At 31.4% G+C, this 21159-nt stretch overlaps 1 protein-coding gene across 1 annotated transcript in view; it reads left to right on the top strand.

Moving 5' to 3' along the window:
• The first annotated feature begins 4263 nt into the window (after window positions 1–4263).
• The window catches only part of LOC108917263 (ATP-binding cassette sub-family A member 3-like), a 36737-nt gene continuing 19841 nt past the window's right edge, over window positions 4264–21159 (top strand). Inside the window, exons 1-10 of the mRNA XM_023453978.1 lie at window positions 4264–4474; window positions 13546–13814; window positions 16202–16439; window positions 16494–16676; window positions 18048–18248; window positions 18659–19092; window positions 19150–19315; window positions 20264–20481; window positions 20666–20823; window positions 21022–21086. Coding sequence (XP_023309746.1) covers window positions 4264–4474; window positions 13546–13814; window positions 16202–16439; window positions 16494–16676; window positions 18048–18248; window positions 18659–19092; window positions 19150–19315; window positions 20264–20481; window positions 20666–20823; window positions 21022–21086 — 2143 coding nt within the window. The remainder of the gene's footprint in view (window positions 4475–13545; window positions 13815–16201; window positions 16440–16493; window positions 16677–18047; window positions 18249–18658; window positions 19093–19149; window positions 19316–20263; window positions 20482–20665; window positions 20824–21021; window positions 21087–21159) is intronic.

Below are 21159 nucleotides of genomic sequence, written 5' to 3'. Positions count from 1 at the left end.
TACATCCCTCCCCTTAAGTTCCGTTTTTTTTAATAGAGTAGAAATACATTCAATTTGTTACAATTTTTAATCTGCTTACGTAAAATTATATCGTAATATTAAAATAAAATGTAGCAATAAATAAATAATATATTTTTATTTTAATTATTTTTAACGACCACATTACATACAAAAGAAATATATTTTATGACACTGTTACATTAAATGATCATTGTTAGGATTCAACAGTTGAAATAATCATTTACGCTATAAAAACATTTATCCAATAAAAAGTTTTTACTTAACTTGCGAAATTTATTGAAATTTAAACTGGTACAAAGTGGTTATACAGGGTGTTTCAGGATTAAGTCGACAAACTTTAAGGAGATATTCCTCATAGAAAAGTAAGAAAAAAATCAAGTATAATTTTTTTCCAAGTAATGCTTCATTTTCGAAATATAGGGCGTTAAAGATTTTTGAAAAAATCTTATAAGATACCATTTTTCCATAGAAATAGAAATCCCGCAAGCAACCGTGGCCGAGTTATGGGTACATTAAATTATAAAAAAAAAATTAATACGGCCCTACTGAAAATAAAAAATGATGCTGTGTTTAACAGTTTGTTATTGACAAAAAGTGTACATTCACTTTTTTTCCTAACTCATAGTTTCATAGCAAAATTGATTTTTCGGAAGGATGCTTCTGGATTCTGTCGATAAACTTTAAAATGAACCTCAACAAAAATTTTCGAGTGGGCTGCTGTCAAGCAATGTTAATTTGACGTTTTAAGTGTTATTTTGCGAAACGTTGCCCATTTCGGTAGAGGTCCTAGGCAGTGGTTAAACATTGGTCGTGGAGGACCTGCAGCGTGGCCCGCTCGTTCACCGGACTTGACATCGATGGATTATTTCGTTTGGGGTGCTGTTAAACAAAAAGTACGAGGTGCCAGTTGATACCCTAGAAGATCTAAGACAGCGAATAGTCCAAACGTGTCAAGAATTAACTCCAATTCAGTGTCGATCGGCCACTACTTCCATAATTAGAAGATGTCGTGCTTGTCTACAGTCCGGAGGCGCCCATTTTGAACAAAATATTTTTTAAACCATATCATTTTTTATTCACTTTTCGCTTTGTCTAGATATAATATTAATTGGTAATTTTTTGGTTGTTTTAATTTACAAATAAATTTTCATATATTGTTTGTCATCTTATTTTTTTAAAGTATACAACACAAGTAAATGAAATGATTACAAACCGCCTGAAAAAATTTAGGAGTATTGCAAGGGTCGTTACGTTGTCGCATTACGACATAGTTACATTAGATGTTAGGTACTTAAATATTCCAAAAAAAAAAAACAATATTTTTACTTTAGTTTTTGTCAATTTTAACAATATTTCGAAGTAATTTTTGCAATTTCGGATGTTTTTTTTATTTGCCGATTACTGTTATTACAATGTTCAGTATATTTTAAAATTATTTAGTAAATACTACTTAGAAATTACCTTTACCGGCGTATTATTCTGTTTATATACCGGGTGTATCTAAATAACACCGAAAAAATTCAAGGGGCGATTCTCCGATGAAAATTAATAGGGGTCTTTGGTATAAATTTTTTTGAAAAAACCCTTCCCTGAAAAGTTACGCCCCTCCTAAAATTACAAAAAAAAATTGTTTTTCTTTTTTATCTTCCACGTACATCAAGCTAAAGAAACCAAACTTGGTGAACATTATCTGTCAATAAAACTACACTTTTTGAATTTTTTTCAACCCTGAACTATTTTTGTAAGGGGTTGAAATAATCAACCCCTATGACATTTTTTCTTATAATTTTTTTTTCGATAACATTTTTTCCTTTTAAAAAATATGTCTAAAAAAACCCCATTCATTTACTAACTTTTTGATCTCTTCAAGTTTCTTCGAAAAGTTAAGGATTTATGACAAAAAAAATAAATGTATTGTAATGTATTTTTAAAAAGATGAGCTGTTTAACGCGAGTGTATTTTGCCGAAAGATCTAGTGGCCTGTTCTTTACAATGGAATCCGTAGAAACAAATGTCAATGTCATTTATTGTCATATTAAATAACATTTTATTAAAAAACACTCAATCAAATAGTTGATCTATGATTCTACTAGGCTAAGAAGTTTGGAACTTAGACTAAAAGTGAACAAATGATGAATAATGTTATAACAGTAACAAAAAATAAAAATCTGTCGGATATTGACAATACAATCTACAAAAAATGTTGAAAATGATTGCCTTCAGCTTCAATACAAGCATCTACTCTTGTTCTCATAGAATTGCGTACCAAAGACCCCTATTAATTTTCATCAGAGAATCGCACCTTGAATTTTTTCGGTGTTATTTAGATACACCCTGTATAAAAAACTGGTAAATCTCTTATAAATATTGACCATCTATGACCACAGCTTTAACGGGTAGACGTATTTCTATTCAGTAGCTCGCCTATGATAGTTGTGGTGAAGATGACGATGACGACATGCTTGTAGTTTTTTTTTTGCCTTAGGCGACTATACCAACCATTCCAGTTGGCAGTATCTACCAGAAGACTGTGGCAGATCCAGGTACGATGATAACATTTCATCGCGCATCAATAAAAGGGACCAAGCCAGGTTAGGGGAGTTTCCCTGGATGGCTAGATTGGGAAGATACAATCGACGGGGCAACCTGTTTTTTTTCTGCGGTTCTGATTAACCGATTTTATGTCATTTCGGCGGCACATTGCGAAGAAACGACATAAAATGTGATGATGTGTGAGTTCGCTACTCTGGTTCTTCATTGGCCACCACACAGGGTGTGAAACAAAATTATTAGATAAATATTGGATCTTTTCCAATATTTTTTTAAACGTTGCATATAAAAATTGATTATGCCATTCGATAGAGGGTAAAAAGTGCTCTTCTTTTTTCAATATCACCTCAAACAAGGCTGAAATGAGACAAAAACGAATTTTCAAAATGTCGTTATTATTCAAATATTTCGAAAACTAATCATGTTAGCCTTGATTTTTTAGAGGCATAATGTTGGTCCACTGATTACGCAACTTTGCCCCCATTTAAGCTACTTCGTAACTCTTACCGTTTCCAGGATCCCTGTAGAGAGAAGAGAATTTGTGACAGCCTGTATGTTATAATGTCATTAAAATACAGATAATGTAGATTACGAAGTATATTATTAAAAACTATTGTTATAAATGTTCACATAATAAGCGGGATATTCAAAACCAAAATCTTCTTAAATCGCATTTTGCAACAGTATGAACTTGATTCGTTTTCATTGGTGATCACCATTGTGGATTTGTATTTCTATGGTGACTACCCGTCAGTATTAGAATTTTTAATCCGTCTGACTTATCTGTCTGACATACAATTTGGCATTGTTTTGTACTAGTGCGAAATTTATTAAACTGATTTTGACCATTTGAATCCATTATCCATCTTATTTTGAAGGTAAGCAATTTACTAATAAAAATAAATGGTTCCCTATGTGTCAATTTTACATCAGCTTCTCCGCTTGCTCACGGCACCAGTTTCCTATAATTGAAAATTGCTAAATGATCCCTCACAAACCCTTTAGTACAAGTGTTTCTTTCTACAAATAATATGTTTTGTTCCTGGACACAGTAATGTATCTGGTACAGGTATTCGTGCCACTCAATGATAAATAATAAAATCATTTAACAAGTGGATGCAAGAAAGATCAACGAAAGAATGGTCACACGGCAGACTGACATGTCAGGTTACTCATAAAAATGTAGAAACAATTATTTATTTCGTACCGTACGGTAAATCATTGTTTATGTAATTAATTTTACTGCAGAAAACGTGTTATTACATTATCAGTATCAGTAAAAGGTACCGCATTTCTGTCTTACTGACGAACTACTCATGAAAACGTATTTTTAACTATTTTTATTAAGACAAAACAGAAGAACACATAACCTATTATTTGTTATTGTTTTTAACAGAGTCAACTAGAGGTAGATGTGGAAATTCTTCTTTGCTGTTGTTGCAGCGTCTGTAGGTATAAAGTTTTCTTCATCTTGTATCAATCAAACCACTTTGACTTTCCCTTCGATGGAAACTCAATATATTTTTCAGTCACCGAAGATCTTCAGCCACTATGTCATTAACCAATAGAACAGGCATAAGCGTTTGTAAAAAAAGCCCAAATAAAAGACGAAAGCAATGTCCTGTACACTTTTTCTAATTTTTATCTTTGTATTTCTTAAACGGCAAATGAAATATTTTTGTTCCAGTGAAAATGGCAAAGGCTTTCAGCAAATTTATACTACTTTTGTGGAAAAACTGGGTTAAAATGAAACGTCAACGTTGTGAAACGATAATGGACATCCTGGTTCCTGTGGTATATTGCACGTTGGCATTATTCTTGAGAAGCTTAAATAATCCTGTACAACGGAAAAACCTGGTTTACGATCAGTTCTGCACGTTGCCAGATGATTTTAACATTAAGGGTCAGTTATGCAGTGCAACTGAAGGGTAAGAGTAACATTATTTTTTACACTTTGCGGATACATGCATAAGGGAAAAACTAAAGACATAAGCTGAGATATTTTGTCTTTACACCGAATAAGTAATGTACCTATTTGTGATTATTTTTTACCTAATATGTAGAAATATGTAGTTACAAATGCCTAAAACAGTTTCTTATACAGGGTGATTCATTAACAATGGGAAAGTCGAAAGCTGAAGATACTACACGTGAAATGGTGACCATTTGGCGCAAACATGCCTTATCCGAAAGTTGATAGTTTCGGAAATACAGGATGTAGAAAGTTAAAATTTTAAATAGTTTTTTTGCGATTATTCTGAAAATATGTAGGTTAGGAACTTGAAAATTTGTGAAACTATATTCTTTTCGGGGACGAATAAGATACGTGTTGTAATATCAGCATTGCTCATAGAGGGCGCCACTTACGACCAATTTTACCGAAAATTTAGTTAATAACTTTTTACCCTGTATGTCTAAAATGAAACTTTATTCAAAAACTGAAAGACCAATCATTTTTTCCATTAATTGTGTATTCTTGTTTCATTTCGGTATCTCGATCCAATTCGATAAAAATCGATTTAACGAACACTATGTTTTGATAATACGAGAAATTAAAAGCGAAACAAACCAAGTGTTTCTTCGTGTTATTACAACAATTAATAATAAAACAAATCAAATTCGTAATAATGATTTAAAGTCAGTGTTCGAAGAATCCACCGTTGATATTTACACACTTCAAACGAACCAATAGATTCTTCCAAATAGAAAAATGAAGTGGATTGAAGTCCGGATTTCTGGGTGGCCAAGTAAAAATGCTTCCACGGCTTGAAGAAGTTCTACTTTATTTAAGAAGAGACATGTGGTTCATGCACGACGGAGCTCTGCCGCATTTTTCTTGGCCAGTGCGTATCTATCTAGATGCAGTTTTTCCAAATCGCTGGATTGGCCATGTAAGCATTTTTGCTTGGCCATCCAGGAGTCCAGACTTCAATCCTCTTGATTTTTCTTATTCGGTCTCGAATGAAAGACATAGTTTACAAAGAATCTATTGGCTCGTGGGAAGAGTTGTGGCAAAGAATACAAATCGCTGCCAACGAAGTTAGACGCAATCCCAATATGTTGTTTCAAACTCAAAGATCTCTCAGAAAACGTGTAAAGTGTATCAGTGTCAACGATGGATTCTTCGAACAATTACTTTAAATCATAATTACGTGTTTTGTTTGTATTATTGTTAATTGTTGTAATAACACGAAGAAACACTTGGTTTGTTTCGCTTTTAATTTCCCATATTATCAAAACATATCGAGATACCGAAATGAAACAAGAGTACATAATTAATGGAAAAATGATAACTCTTTCAGGTTTTGAATCAAGTTTCATGTTAAATATACAAAGTAAAAAGTTATTAACTAAATTTTCGGTAAAATTGGTCGTAAGTGGCGCCCTCTATGAGCAATGCTGAAATTACAACACGCATCTTATTCGTCGCCTAAAAAAATATAGTTTCACAAATTTTCAAGTTCCTAACTTACATATTTTCAGAATAATAGCAAAAAAGCGATTTAAAATTTGGACTTTCAACACCCTGTATTTCCGAAATTATCAACTTTCGGATAAGGTATGTTTGCGCCAATGATCACCATTTCACGTGTAGTATCTTCAGCTTTCGACTTTCCCATTGTTAATGAATCACCCTGTATAATTTTTAGTGCGCTGTAATTTGTATTAAAAATATTGACATCAGTCATGTCATAACTAGGTATTTAAAAATTAAGACAGTTTTTTGACAAATATATTTGGTGTTCTATAATTTACATCACAACTAGATGGCGTTGTTTAATAATTTTACACCAAAAAACGGTAATAAATCCTGGGCCCAAAACTACGGGTTGTTAAGGCAAAGAGTGCCGAGTTAAAAATCCTTGTAGATGTAGATAAATGAAATTAAATTAATATTTTTATAATTTACATAAAAGTCAATCAGTGACGGAGGTACTGAGAGGTACTGACGAAACTAATCGCAGAATTTCGACGATTTAATTATTTTGGGTATTGAATAAGTGGATTTAATTTTATTTAATTTTTCAAAAATAGAATAATAATGATATCAACAACCTGAACTGGATTTTCTATCTCAATCCTTATACAGAGTGTTACTTTAAGTGGGTGTCAGTATTTTAGGGATACCAATACGTGTTCCGTTGAATACGAATCTGAAATAATAATTTTTTTTTGCCAAACAAATTGAAGAGTTATAATTAAGTTTTGAAAATGTACTTTAATCCTTGACGTTGCCAGATGGTTTTAAATCAATCTAGGTATATTTTGGGCAGTGACCATAGACCAATGGTCTGTGGCCGATAATGAAAAATAATTTAATAAAACAGATTGCATTTCTATAACTTGACAGGATCACCATATTTTTTTGACTATGATCGAATCACTCAACATTGAACACAAACCATTCTCTCGTATCTAAAAAACAAAAATTTGAACATGATTTATTAAATATTTCCTAATATTGGTACAGAGATACGTTACTAATTATAAATACATATTTCTTTAAAGAGTTAAAGAGAGTGTTGTCTGTTAGACAACAAAACTAATTAAAAATTATTTTGTGAAGATTCATTCATATTACAACCAGTGGCGGCTCGTGACATTGTGAATAGGTGAGTCTCGTGGCTTTTTCACTAGGTGGACAAGAGAGAAGAAAAAGCGCCGCAGGCAAAAATTTTTAATTTTCAATGTCAAACGACTAAATGCATCTGGAAATTTTTAATTACATTTACAATATTATAGGAAAACTGATATTCACGAGCAGGATTTTCATTCATATTTTATAAAAAAATAATACGCAACTGTTTGGATATTTTATTAATCCGCTCTCAAATAATAAATAGGAATAAATTTCCACGTCATTTTTTATTACGGCGATCTTCGCCAATAGCCTTACTATAACTGTTAATTAAAAAATTATATTATATTTCCACGTCATTTTTTATTACGGCGATCTTCGCCAATAGCCTTACTATAACTACTAATTAAAAAATTATATTATTAATAATAATATTCAGAACTTCAAAAATTGTATTTACAATAAAATTAAGTAACAGAAAAAAAACAAAGTGATATATTTACCTAAAAATTAACAAAATTGTTCCTACTTGGTTTATGAATATTAAAAAATATGAAAAAATATAAAAACAAATTGCCGTAAGGTAGCCAGCCAACAATTTACATATAAAACAACGCCGCCACTTTTAACAAAATACTTTAAAGACATAGTGAATGTTTTTATAAAACAGGTTTATTCGTCCGTCTTTTAAATTTGCAAAACTTGTAATATCTTCATAAAATTAAGGATCAGCACTAAGACTTTGCAATAGTTCTTCTTCTATCGTCATCACTGATAAGTTGTTTAAGCGCTCTTGTGTCTCAATGCGCTTAAGACACAAAAAGTACCTTTCTACCGAGACACTTGTTGTAGGAATTGTTAAGACTGGGTAAAACAATTTGTACATTTCGGAAAATATAATTTTAAATTCCTTGTATAATATTTTTTGCAAGCCAACGTTTTACAATTTTTTTCTTTCAAACATTTCAGCACAAAATTATACCGGCATTGAAAACCCGANGATATTATTAATAATAATATTAGAACTTTAAAAATCGTATTTACAATAAAAAAAAATTCAGAAAAACAAACAAAGTGATATATTTACCTAATAATTAACAAAATTGTTCCTACTTGGTTTATGAATTTAAAAAAATACGAACAAATACAAAAATAAATTTTCATAAGGTAGTCAGCCAACTTATCTATTTACATATAAAACAAGGCCGCCAGGTTTTCGTTTGTCCCTCCTTTTAACAAAATATTTTAAAAACATAGTGAATGTCTTCTTTTATGTAAGTATATTGCAAATTTACTGATAACGTCTTCATAAAATTGAGGATCGGCACTAAGACTTTGCAATAGTTCTCTGTCTATCGTTATTACTGATAAGTTGTTTAAGCACTCTTGTGTCATCGTATTTCTTAAGTAGGTACGTAAGTCTTAATGCGCTTAAGACACAAAAAGTTTCTTTCTGCCGAGACACTTGTTGCAGGAATTGTTAAAACTGGGCAAAACAATTTTTATGTTTCCGAAAATACCATTTTAAACGCCGATAGATTCATTCTTAGCTACTTATGTAGGTATTTGATAATATAATAAGTATCTACTAAATTACGTTAAATTTAGTCTTACTTTGATTCAATACCGTTTCATAGTTTATCTTAATTAAAAGAATTAAACTTTAGTTTTTGTGGGATGATAGAGCTCGTGGTGAACTCAATAAAAGTAACGGCGGCGAGTGGTGTGGAAAATGGTTATTTAATAACCGTCCAGAGGCGGGGTAAGAAAATTACGAAAAAAGGGATAAAAAAATAAGTTTTCAAGATGGAATTTGAAAAAATAAACTATTGATACGTGTTTCTAAAGGTCAAAGGAAGCCTCTGTAAAAATATGATCTCCCCTCAAAGTTACATAATTTTTTATTAATTAATCCATGTAAGCATTAATTTCTGGTTCATTTTAGGACATACGAAAAGCTTGGTTTGGATTATTACAAGTAAGTATTATATAATTCCTGTACTATCGCTATAAATATTAAACGAATGTTATTGCAAGGAATATTATAACCGCGACTAGTATAGATATCATTGAAAAATAACCAATTGTACTACACCATTCTTTGTTATATTTTAATATCAATAGTACCCCCCCCCCCCCAAAAAAAAGGAAATATAAAAAATATACACAAACTGGCGTATATTTTTAATTCCTTCAACACTTGCTTCTTAATTAATTAATCCTATTTTTATTGTTCGCGATTTCTATTTACCACACATCACCATCGACACACGTACTGTAATGTCAGCGAGGGTCAACCTAAACGAATACAAAGTGATCACTTAAAAAAAATTCTTAGAACTTTTATATCAGCTTTTCCAGTATTACCTACTTAGCAAAGAAAACAAATAGAATTAATATTTTCATACTCATGTTCGACATTAATAGTATCACGACTATTTTCTATATTTTTATGAATTTTTTTTTTTTCGTAGAACCCAATGAAGTATATGTATAATATATTATACGTACGTACGTAACTTCAGAATAACCCGCTTATGTTGTTCCACTCTGACATTGCAGTATGTACAGTTATTCATGAATCACCATGTTTAATTTTATCTAGCAACTTTAAACTGGTTTACTCTCCAAAAAGTCCAGCCACAGAAGAGATCGTAAAGATATTCTCTGAAATGTTCAAAACTGTCGAAGGGCTAGAAGATTCGGAAGCACTAGAAACATTTTTTAAAAGCGAAGAAGTTTTCTCTGCCTTTGCAGCTATCCAATTCGACGACAGTTTTAAAAGTCGCACAGATGTTTCTAACATCAAAAATTTTGAGGTTTCTATAAGGTAAGGCAAACAACAATTGAAGGCAACAGAATGAAAATTCAATGAATTAATTTATTTTGTAAATGTTGTTTCTAAGAATAATAATAATAATAAGTTTATTTACAATACCACATAATACAAATAATATAAACAATTAAGATATAAGTAAATAAACTGGAAAGAATCACTGAAGCAGTTTGAGTAGTTTATTCGAAAAGTAAGGCGTTTTCGAATAATTACAAAGTTATAAACCAGTAGATAATTCATGGAGAAACCTTTCAATTTTTTTTACATTTCAGATAATTAGGTAAGAATTTCTATGTCAATGACTCTTTTTACTTTTGATTATCATACTGTATAAAAATTATATTAGAATTAAAAAAATCGAGATACAATTCTAAACGATGGTGATGGTAGAGTAAAATTTAGTTCCCCTAAAAAACGCAAAAGAATTTGTACAAAAATCAACATACCAGAATGAGAAAAAATGGATATTAGAAACATGATTTATAATTTTCACAAAATGGAAAAATGTCGAGTTACTCTGACAAGAAAATTCAAGTCAGAATACATTTTTTCGGGAAAACGTACCTCCCTGTACACGATTATTAAAAAACTTGGATTGGAAAAACAAACGACATGAACTCGCAAAATTATGAGAAGTGCCTTACAGAGAAGTTGGTTCCAAATCTCTCGATACTCTCTATTCGATACTGCGTAGAACATATCTAAAATTGCTGTATGTTATAATTAATATTTTTTTTCACAAAAACATTAGAAATCAAAAGCCAAATTTTAAGTTTAACAGGAAATCTTTTTGACAACTCTACACTGTAAAAAACTTAACCTGTAATTTTATGAAATGGAAAGAAAAAATTTAAATACATGAGTCTGTTTTGAGAAGAAACTGAAATACATACCTTCATAAAAATGTAAACGGCCTCTTATAATTGCCATTCCTATCTTCAAGGCAGACACATTAAAAAAATGTGCATACCAAAACCAAATTTGTACAGTTTTTGCCATAATTTAATAAAATGTCTTACTTTAACATGTTCAAGGATGTTTGTAACAAATGTATTTCGTTTAAGGTTTCCCAGTGATCTCAGAAGAACATATAATAATACAGATCTAGCTTCTGTAGAAAAAAATTGGAGAACAAATTTAGTTTTTCCCAATATTGAGCCACAAGGACCTCGATTGTTTGAAATCACTACTGGCGGTACTCCAAGTAAGAATCCGTTGTTATTAATAACCACATTATAGTTAATAAACCCAACAAATATCGGTAACATACTCGCAACAATTGCTAAATATCGTCCGCAAATATCCTTTGGTAATTTTATGTACAGGGTGTCCGGTATGTACCTAATAATTTCCACCAATTCTCCCTATAATCGTTTTATCTATTTTTGCTCCTACATGAGATATGAGGACCCAAAGTGCTACCTTAACGTTAAATTAACGTTTTGAATTGTAACTTTAAAACTAGCTTGTATATTCGAACACATAATTGTATAATTTAAATATTTTAAATTTTTGAAAACAATTTGTAAAATAAAATTTTGCGGTATGCCCTAAATTTAATTTTAATGTCAAAGTAAATTTAATACTACACAAAAAATTTTTTGTTTTAAATAATTATTGAAATGTTAATAAGAGGTGAGAGAATTTTAGACTATAGGAAAATTACATTTATCAAAGGTAATTATGCTTTTGAGGCCGTCGTAAATATCTTGATTTACCTCGCCGAGCTACCTCAGATTAAGTACAAAAGGGTGTTTGTACGGGGGCCAGAAGTCGAGATAATGAAGATTTTGAAAGTAAGAGCGCCTTTGATCGCGCAAATTCAGTTTTCGGAGCGGCCGAGTAGCGTTAACCCCACTCCGACGCCCGCTACAGTTGGCTCGCGTCGCGCTCGCGCTCGAATGATTGGGTTTGACGCACAATTAAAAATGCAGAAGTAGCTAAAATGAACCACAGTATTTTTTTATTGAAAATATAAGTCTTCAACTTCAATATCTGTAAGAATGGATGAATTTTTTGAAAAAAAAATTATCTGGGCTCCAGAAGGTCATAGAGCAACGTTTTTTTTAAATTCGCGTAAAAATTCCAGCAATCGATTCCTGTAATAGACATTATCGAGAAATGAAAATCGAAAAAGGTATTGAAGAAAAACGCGACCAAACATTCTTTACTCTTTTCAGTCATTTTTGGACACTTGAAATGAACAAAATCGTTATCACTCTTTTTTACAATGAAAGTACAACAGTTAAGGAAAAAAATGAGCGCTGATTCGTTTCTCTACGTCGGACAAGAAGAACCGATTTTCGAGATATTTGGCTTTGAAACTTCCAATGCTGTTGCATTAAATAACAATTAAGTACCTACAGGTATTATTAATTTAGCGGTAAAGTTTCTTAAGTAGAATTTGGACGAAAATCAAATAATTGTCATTTGTGTGCTAATTTCTTTTAAGTCTTATTCGTATCTTATTAAAATTACATCTTAGTTTACAAATTAAATTGTATACTCGTATACATAAATGTAAGATAGAATGCCGAGGTTTTCGTTTTTGGAGTTAAATGAAATCAGTTGTTTATGAAGAAACTATAAACACTTGAGAAGAACTTTAGTAGCAAGACAATCTTTTAATAAACGTGTTGATAAATGTATTGAAGTTAGAGGTGGATATATTAAGCAATTATTGTCAAAAAGGCATATTTTTTTACTAATGTTTACTATTTTACTGCTCATTACAATTTTTAATTCTAAATAAACCCTTGTTTTTGACATTTCTAAATTATTTAAATTATTTCAACTATTAGCATTGGAAGTTTCAAAGCCAAATATCTCGGAAACGGTGTGAGACAGCTACTTTCAGAAAGTCTACCTTTTTTGTGTAAAAATAGTTGGAAAATAAAAATTTGTAACCAAAGATGAGATACCTTAAAGCACAAAAAGTTATGTCGTTTTTAACACATTCAATCTACTGCAGCTAGCGCCCTCTATGAAGTTTAACCAAAATGTGAACAGATTTCAATTCCTCTACTCAACGAACTCCAATCCCCAAAATTTTGTGAGGATATTTGGATTTGTTAAGGAATAAATTAAAAAAAAAACTGAAATAATATTTTACATTTAACACTTTAACTATCAACTTTTGGACTAAGGTAAGTTCGGCTAAATCGCAATATTTTTACTTGGGGAATCTACCCATGAATTTTGGCCCATTACGTCGCGACCTCCCTGTATATGCTCTTTTATCCTAAATATATTCAAAATATGTATCTCGTAAATTTTTTTGTTCAAAATGAAGCCCTCTATCAACTGTTAAAGTTAATTCGTTAAAAAAAGGAACACTCTGTATAATGAAAGGTCGTTTAAAAAAAGACTAACACCCTATAATTTACAACTAAACGAATCATTTAATGAACTGAATATCTTTTATATCAGGAAGCTACACCCCGTAAAAAAAGTTTTTTTACTTGTTTCTTAGTTTGATATGTACCTACTGTAAATCTTTAAATTTTTCTTTCACATTTTTCAACATTCTGATTTACTTTCATCTGATATATATTTTCAGACTACCATGACGAGGGATTTTTGGCCATTCAGCACTTTCTTGCAATCGCCATAATATCCGCTAAGGAAAAAACTGATCCCAAAGAACTTTTGAGCAAAAATAAATTTCCGTTAATAAGCATGAGGCGGTATCCGCATCCAGATTTTGTAGAGGATAATATAGGATTTTATTTATCAAACGTTATAGCCTTCATATTGGTGCTGTGTTTTGTGCAACCCTTTACTAATATAATTAAATCAATTACCCTCGAAAAAGAAAAACAACTTAAAGTAAGTAAGTAAATAAGTTACATTATACAATACGCGCCTAAAGTATGGAATAAATTCAGTAAAATCGAAACAATTTTTTTTGGGAAAAATCCTCGAACAGGTCGATTTTTAATTTAAAAAATACATATTTTAGTATAAAAGGCGATTTTCAACCGTCATTTGTTTTCCAGTAATGACGTCATCAAATTTTTTTTTAAATAGCAACCCCCTATTTTTTTTTTGATTCTGAAAGATCGTTTCATTGTCGATCCGACAGTATTAAAATGTTGCCATCTTACATAGGAAAGTTTTCGAGTAAATGACGATTGAATGTTAGAAAAGGTAAATTTTATTCATTAAAAAAATAACAATAAAATCTCGAACAGGGCGCGCATAGTGCGGAGGTGCACCGTCTTGCTGAAACCATATGGTGTCATCAGGAATATCAGGGTCATTGTCGTAAGGAAAAATTACTGCAAGCTCTGGAACAAGGTCATTTTGTAAAAACTCTAAATATCTTTTTCCTGTAACGGTTGCTTCAATGAAGAAAGGCCCTACTATTCTGTTGTCAACTATTCCAGTCCACACATTTGATTTCTGCGGGTGTTGGGTATGTGTCTCTGTCATCCAATGAGGGTTTTCCCGACTCTAATACCTGCAAGTTTGACGGTTCACTGTACCATTGAGACAAAACGTGGCCTCGTCTGAAAAAACTATTTGCCGGTGTAAATCTCTATTTACTTGACATAAATCCATCATAATTTCACAAAAGTGTAAGCGGCGGGCGGGATCGTCTTCATTGAGTTCCTGCACAAGTTGAATTTTCTAGGGATGATATTTTTCCTTCCTAAGGATACCTAGCACTGTGGTCTGACTAATTTCATTGTTTAATGCAACCAATTCGTATTATGAGGATTATCTACCATACTTATCAAAATGTTCTGTGATCTTCACTAACGCTTGGACGTCCAGGTTTTGGAATATCTACAACATTGCCAGTTTATCTAAATTTAGATTATATCTTACTGACTGTTGATTGGCTTATACGGCGATCTGGATGTTTTTCATTAAATAAATCGCAAACTTCCTGCTGCGTTCTAGGCTTATCCCCGCATCCGATAAGAATTAAAATTTCAATTCTTTGTGTGATAGTTAAATATGCCATAATACTTTAAATTCAACAATAATTTTTATATCGCTTACAATACTTAGAAAGTGACACTTCGTAAAGATTTACACCTACATGATCCATAAAAAACTTCAGGCATTTCGAAAAACTAAATTTGATAACGTTTTTGCTTTATTTTAATTGATTTGGGTTTTCTAACATTCAATCGTCATTTACTCGAAAACTTTCCTATGTAGGGGGTTGCTATTTAAAAAAAATGTCGATGACGTTATTACTCGAAAACAAATGATGGTTGAAAATCGCCTTTTATGCTAAAATATGTATTTTTTAAATTAAAAATCGACTTGTTCGAGGATTTTTCCCCAAAAAAATTTGTTTCATTTTTACTAAATTTAATCCATACTTTAGACGCGTACTATATTATAATATTACTAGAAGTAATGATAATGATAATGACAAGGACATCGTCAATGACAACGATAACGATAATGATAATGATAATAAGCAATTAATATCAACTGATAATATCAACTATATTTAGATGTATCAATTTTAGTTTTTTTTTTGTATAATTATCCCATCGAGTAATTGTTTCCCACAATATCAGTAGTTAGAATTCTTATCTTGTGGATTAGGTATCTTTTTTCATACCTACATTCTTGGTACTGAAGAACATTATTTGACTTCATTTGATAAGATTATTAGAAGAACAAATATTTTAATTTGTTTGAATTAGTTTAGAATAAAGTAAAAGTTGCGAGAGCGAATATTAGAATATTATGTATGTTTCAAAATACAGGGTGTTTCGCATAAGGGATGATGCACCATTAAAATATGACAGAATTTTTTAACCCATTGGCGGACTTAAAAATAGTATTACTTAATTTTATGGAGGATTTAACACTAAAACTTTTCTTACTCTTGTTAGTTTTCAAAAAAACTGCCGTTTTCGACAAAAACACATATAACTAATAATACATATTGTGGCTGTATTATTTAAAATCATCGAAAATTCAAAAGTATCACTGAGACATTGATTTTTTTTTTAAATTTGAAACCCCACTTTTAAAACCTATAACTTCTCAGGGGTGCATCTTAGTATAAAGGTAAGTTGCGTTAAATCACCATATTTTGGGTTCCCTTATATGCGCCTGCTCTGTGTCGGTTCTCATGCGATATTCTTATCCTCTTGTGATGTTATTACTGAAAATGTGTTTCATTTAAAACTACCATTATGATTAATAAGTGTTTGTATTAATTGAACGTTAATATTTTCTAGGAATCAATGAAAATAATGGGCCTACCCAATTGGCTACATTGGGCTGCTTGGTATGTAAAATGTTTCATATGTCTTCTCTTGATAGCGATATTAGTGATATTAATACTGACAAGAAGGTGGTTCTCTGATACCTCAATTTTCCAGAACTCAAATATAATTCTATTACTATTATTGTACATATTTTTTCTTTCCTCATGTATAACATTATGTTTCGCCATCAGCGTCATATTTAGTAAAGGTAAGATATGAATTCAAAAACAAAATTCTATTCTAAGGTGTCTTTTCTTTCTAGCTAACACTGCTACAGTCGTAGGTGAACTAATTTTGCTAGCTTCCTTCGTACCCTACATAATAATTACTATGACAAAATCTAAACACCTACCTTTACTACCTAAACTGTTAATCAGTTTATTTCCCCTAAGTGCATTTGGTTTTGCAATAGATATTGTACTATTTTACGCAAGAATTGGAGGAGGTAAGTCAGGCTTAAACATATAGTTTATGAAAACAAAATTGTGGTTTGTATCTTGATCTAAATATCGGTTTATTTCCCCAAGACTGTCGGCTAAATAAAATATGGAGGTCATTTTACTCGGTCTTATTGTGAATAGTTGGTTTTAATTAAAAAAGAACTTTTTGTATCTTTTAGAACATCGTTCTAGTCAAACAAATCAAGTAATCTGCATCGTTACTAAAGCATGAAATAGTATTTGGAGTTTTTGTTAATAGTCCTAAGTCCACAGTTTTCAAGAAAACTAACACCTGTAAGGAAAAAATTATTACAATTGTTAATACTGAAATTTAATAAATGAAAAAGTGAGTGGCCAATAAATCATTCTTATTCCATAAATTGGTTTTCTAATTTTGTAAGACTACTGTAAGAAGCTTTATAACATTAAATTTAATGGGAAGTCCGAAAATATTAGCTCTAACTGTTCTTGCTTTCAAAATGATGAAAATGATGAATCGAAAATATGATTAAAAAAATACATTATCAGAATTTTAGTGTTAATTCAAAAGTTAATTAATATGTGATAAAAGTAACAAATTTTATCATTGGTTTTTATAATTTGTGTTACATAAAAGAGTAGAAAAAATATAGACATAATTTTTCATACATCTCAGTAATGCTTTTGAAAGCAAATCGAATATAATCCGAAATTTTCGTCGATATAAAAATGTGGAAAAAAAATCGGAAATTATTGTACAAATTAAGGGGCGATAGAATATCAAAGAATAATACTACATTTTCTATGGATCAACAGTCTATCGCCTTTTATCTCTAAGATAAGGGCCTCAAATGATTTTGTTTAATTTTTAATTAATTTTAATGATGATATATGATATTGAATTTTAATAAAGATAAGTCAGTTAATGATATTAGATTATGACCATTAGCTACACAATTAGAAATATTTTTTTATTTCCACAAACTCTTGAAATCTATGAAACATTATGGCCACTTTTTACAGAGACTTTCGCCATGAACTAAAATATTTGTTTCAAATTTACAATTCCGTGAAATCATCATAATTTTCTTCCCATTTTACCCCGTAATGAATTTTATGCTGAACGAACAGAGCCCTTTTAAGGTTTTCATAAGGACAAAAAATTGAATAACGTGCCAAAAGAATGGAAAATTGTAAAGGTAATGATGATTTCTCGGGGACAAACATTTAACTCTACAGTGAAATTCTTGCGAAAGTTATTGAAACAGTTTCCGAAATACATGCTGTTCAAATTTCACCACGAAAAAATATTTTCTGGCAGTAGAATTAAGTAAAAGTCAAAAGTGTTCCATAACGGCAAATTCGGTGAAAGCACTGTTACATAGAGATGGTTTCAGGTATTCATTGGGCGACAGTATTTCCGCCGTACAGACCATCTGAATCGTTATCACTGGGACTGATAATGATAATGTTCACTGTTGATACAGTCATTTATATGTTTATTGCCATATATGTGGAGGCAGTTTTTCCTGGGGAGTACGGGGTGCCCAAGCCATGGTATTTCTTGTGTACGTGTAGTTATTGGCACCTTCACAAACGTAAGTATATACATATTACGACCTTTACCGACACACAGCAGATTCAACGCCGCCATCAGCTGGAAGTTGATTAAAACAATAGAAAATCGTTTCACCAACAAGGAACATTGAATTTATAACCGCCCAAAACATAACCTATTCAAATTGATGTCTCAACTTTTAAAATCACACTATATATAACTTCATCTTGTAGGTAGTAAAAATTTAAGAAAATGTTTAAAAATGATTTGGTTTTTTAAATACATTATTTAAAGTATATTAAATGTGACCTAGTTGTCTTATTTCACATAATTTAAATTAAAATTGATTTTGAAGATAATGGTGAGTTCATCTCATCCGAAAAATTTAATATTTTAAAGAACCGACTTCAAGTGATAATAACTTTTTAGAGGATTCAGATGTGAGCTTAGTTGGAAACCGTGCCAACACCGGAGAATTTTTCGAATCTGAACCACAAAACTTGGCAGTCGGAATACAAATCAGAAACCTCAGAAAGGTGTTTCGTAAGAAGGCAGCCGTTGAAGATTTATTTTTAAATATGTACGAGAATCAAATAACAGTCTTGCTGGGACACAACGGTGCTGGCAAAACGACCACCATGTCTATGTTAAGCGGCATGATAACGCCCACTAGCGGCACTGCAAAAGTCAATGGGTTCGATATCCGAACAGAAATAGATGGCGTAAGACAAAGTCTGGGTCTTTGTCCACAGCACAACGTTGTCTTTGACGAATTGACTGTAGAGGAACATTTGTACTTCTTTAGTAAACTGAAGGGCCTTAGTAAAGATGAAATTAAAGCGGAAATCAACAAGTACATTAGTCGATTGGAGTTGGAACCTAAGGTAACAGATTTGTTTAGAACGACACATCAACTTTAAAAGTGAGATTTCACGTTTTAGAGAAAAGCCCGAGTTTCATCTCTGTCAGGTGGGATGAAGCGCAAGTTGTGCATCGGAGTAGCACTTTGTGGCAACTCAAAGGTATTGATGTTGGACGAACCCACGGCTGGTATGGATCCTTCAGCTAGGAGAGTTGTGTGGAATCTATTGTTGAGTGAAAAAGAGGGTAAGTTTTTCGTTCATATGCATACTTGCATAAGGCAAAGCGAGAAAAAATAAATTAATGGTTATAAATTTACTTCTCACATAGTCAAATTGACAAGGACTGATAGTATTTCTCACATGGTTATACAAACAGTTTCAAAAGCTTTTGTCAAATTTTATATTGTAAATGTCATATGTGTCTCGATTTTTGAATATCGGACGTACTCGTATACGTGATATCCTTCTACAAGTATTTGAAATAATACAATCTAGATTCAATCTAAATTAAAAACACTTATTAAGCCGGTTTGTGATTCTAGTATCGATATTGATTCTAGCTCTCAATTCTTTAATCTCATCATCTTCCTTGAAACTGGGATGATATTTATTGACAATGTTTTTTGACTACATCTTTTTAAATTATTTGTATTGATTTTAACGTTATTGATTAACACATGTTTAATAACAAATATAGATCTCCAATATTCTAGACTGGAGTTTTAACTGTTGGCAACTTTAAATCTCTTTCATTTAACAAAGTGCTGTTAAGTTTTCCAAGGGAGGTCCCCTTATTGATGTCTATAATATTTCTTAGGCAACTATTGCACACAATAAAAACGGGACGAGTACCAAAGAATTTCTAGTCTTTAGAATGGGAAAGTTTATCAAAGATATATAAAAATTTTAATATTAGAATTCTCAAAATTAGTGCTCGCGTAACATGGTAAGTGGGACCAGAGCATATTCTACCCCTTGTCAACAATTAAGAGACTACATACAAAACACACATACTAGCTAATAAAGGACCAGCAATATAACAATTTCGTTGTTTTCATGCTATTTGGGCGAGTTGTACAACAACCATAATATACTTTCATGAGCACGTGATTTTATGCTATAATTTCATTATTAAATTACATTTTTACGTTGTAATATGTAGGATCTAGTAAAAAAAACCTGTTTATTTTAGGACGCACAATGTTACTGACCACTCATTTTATGGACGAGGCAGATCTCTTGGGTGATAGGATAGCCATTATGGCGGCAGGAAAATTACAATGTTGCGGATCCAGTTTTTTCCTGAAAAAGAAATTTGGAGCGGGCTACAGCCTCATCATAGACAAATCTCGGGATTGCGATCCAGCCCAAGTTACAGCATTGTTGGGGAAATATGTACCGAACATAGAGGTATTCTTTATTTATTGATTTGTTGCCTTCAGAACAAAACTAAAAATGTAGATAACTAAATTTGTATACGTAGTACCTTCTACAAGTCTCAAAATATCCCCTTCTTTGTCCAGAATTTTGAAAGCCTCTTGTGCTCCTTCTTCTCCCTTTCGTAGATGGTACATATTTAGTTGTTTTCTTGTAGGTTCGAAGCAACGCAGGTTCCGAACTATCATATATTTTAGAGCAAGACTACAGTTCCAAATTCGAATCCATGCTAAAAGATTTGGAAAATAATTCAAAAAGATTGGGAATCCTGGGTTATGGTATATCCTTGACTACAATGGAGGACGTATTCATGAAGTGAGTATTTCGAAGACGATAATTATATAGAGTTTTCAATTCAGGATACTTGTAAGGAGAGTACAAATTAACTTTATCATTCTTCATGAATAAATTATATCCATTGTATCAGAAAATTAATATTTCTTCTTTATAAATGGAACATATTTTCGAAAATAATGTTACAAGGAGTGAATTCAATAATAGTTGATATTTTAGGGTTGGAAAGGAAGCAGTAATAAGATCAGACAGTAGTAGACAGAATCTGAACAAAGATCGAAGATGTAAGCAAATTTTTTTATCTCAATTTCTCTCTTTCAAAGGTTTTAATCTTTCAGCTATTATTACCTATTAATA

The sequence above is a fragment of the Anoplophora glabripennis genome, unplaced genomic scaffold, assembly GCF_000390285.2.
Source record: "Anoplophora glabripennis isolate ALB-LARVAE unplaced genomic scaffold, Agla_2.0 scaffold22, whole genome shotgun sequence".
NCBI classification, from domain to species: Eukaryota; Metazoa; Arthropoda; class Insecta; order Coleoptera; family Cerambycidae; genus Anoplophora; species Anoplophora glabripennis.
This window is presented reverse-complemented; position numbering and strand designations above follow the sequence as displayed.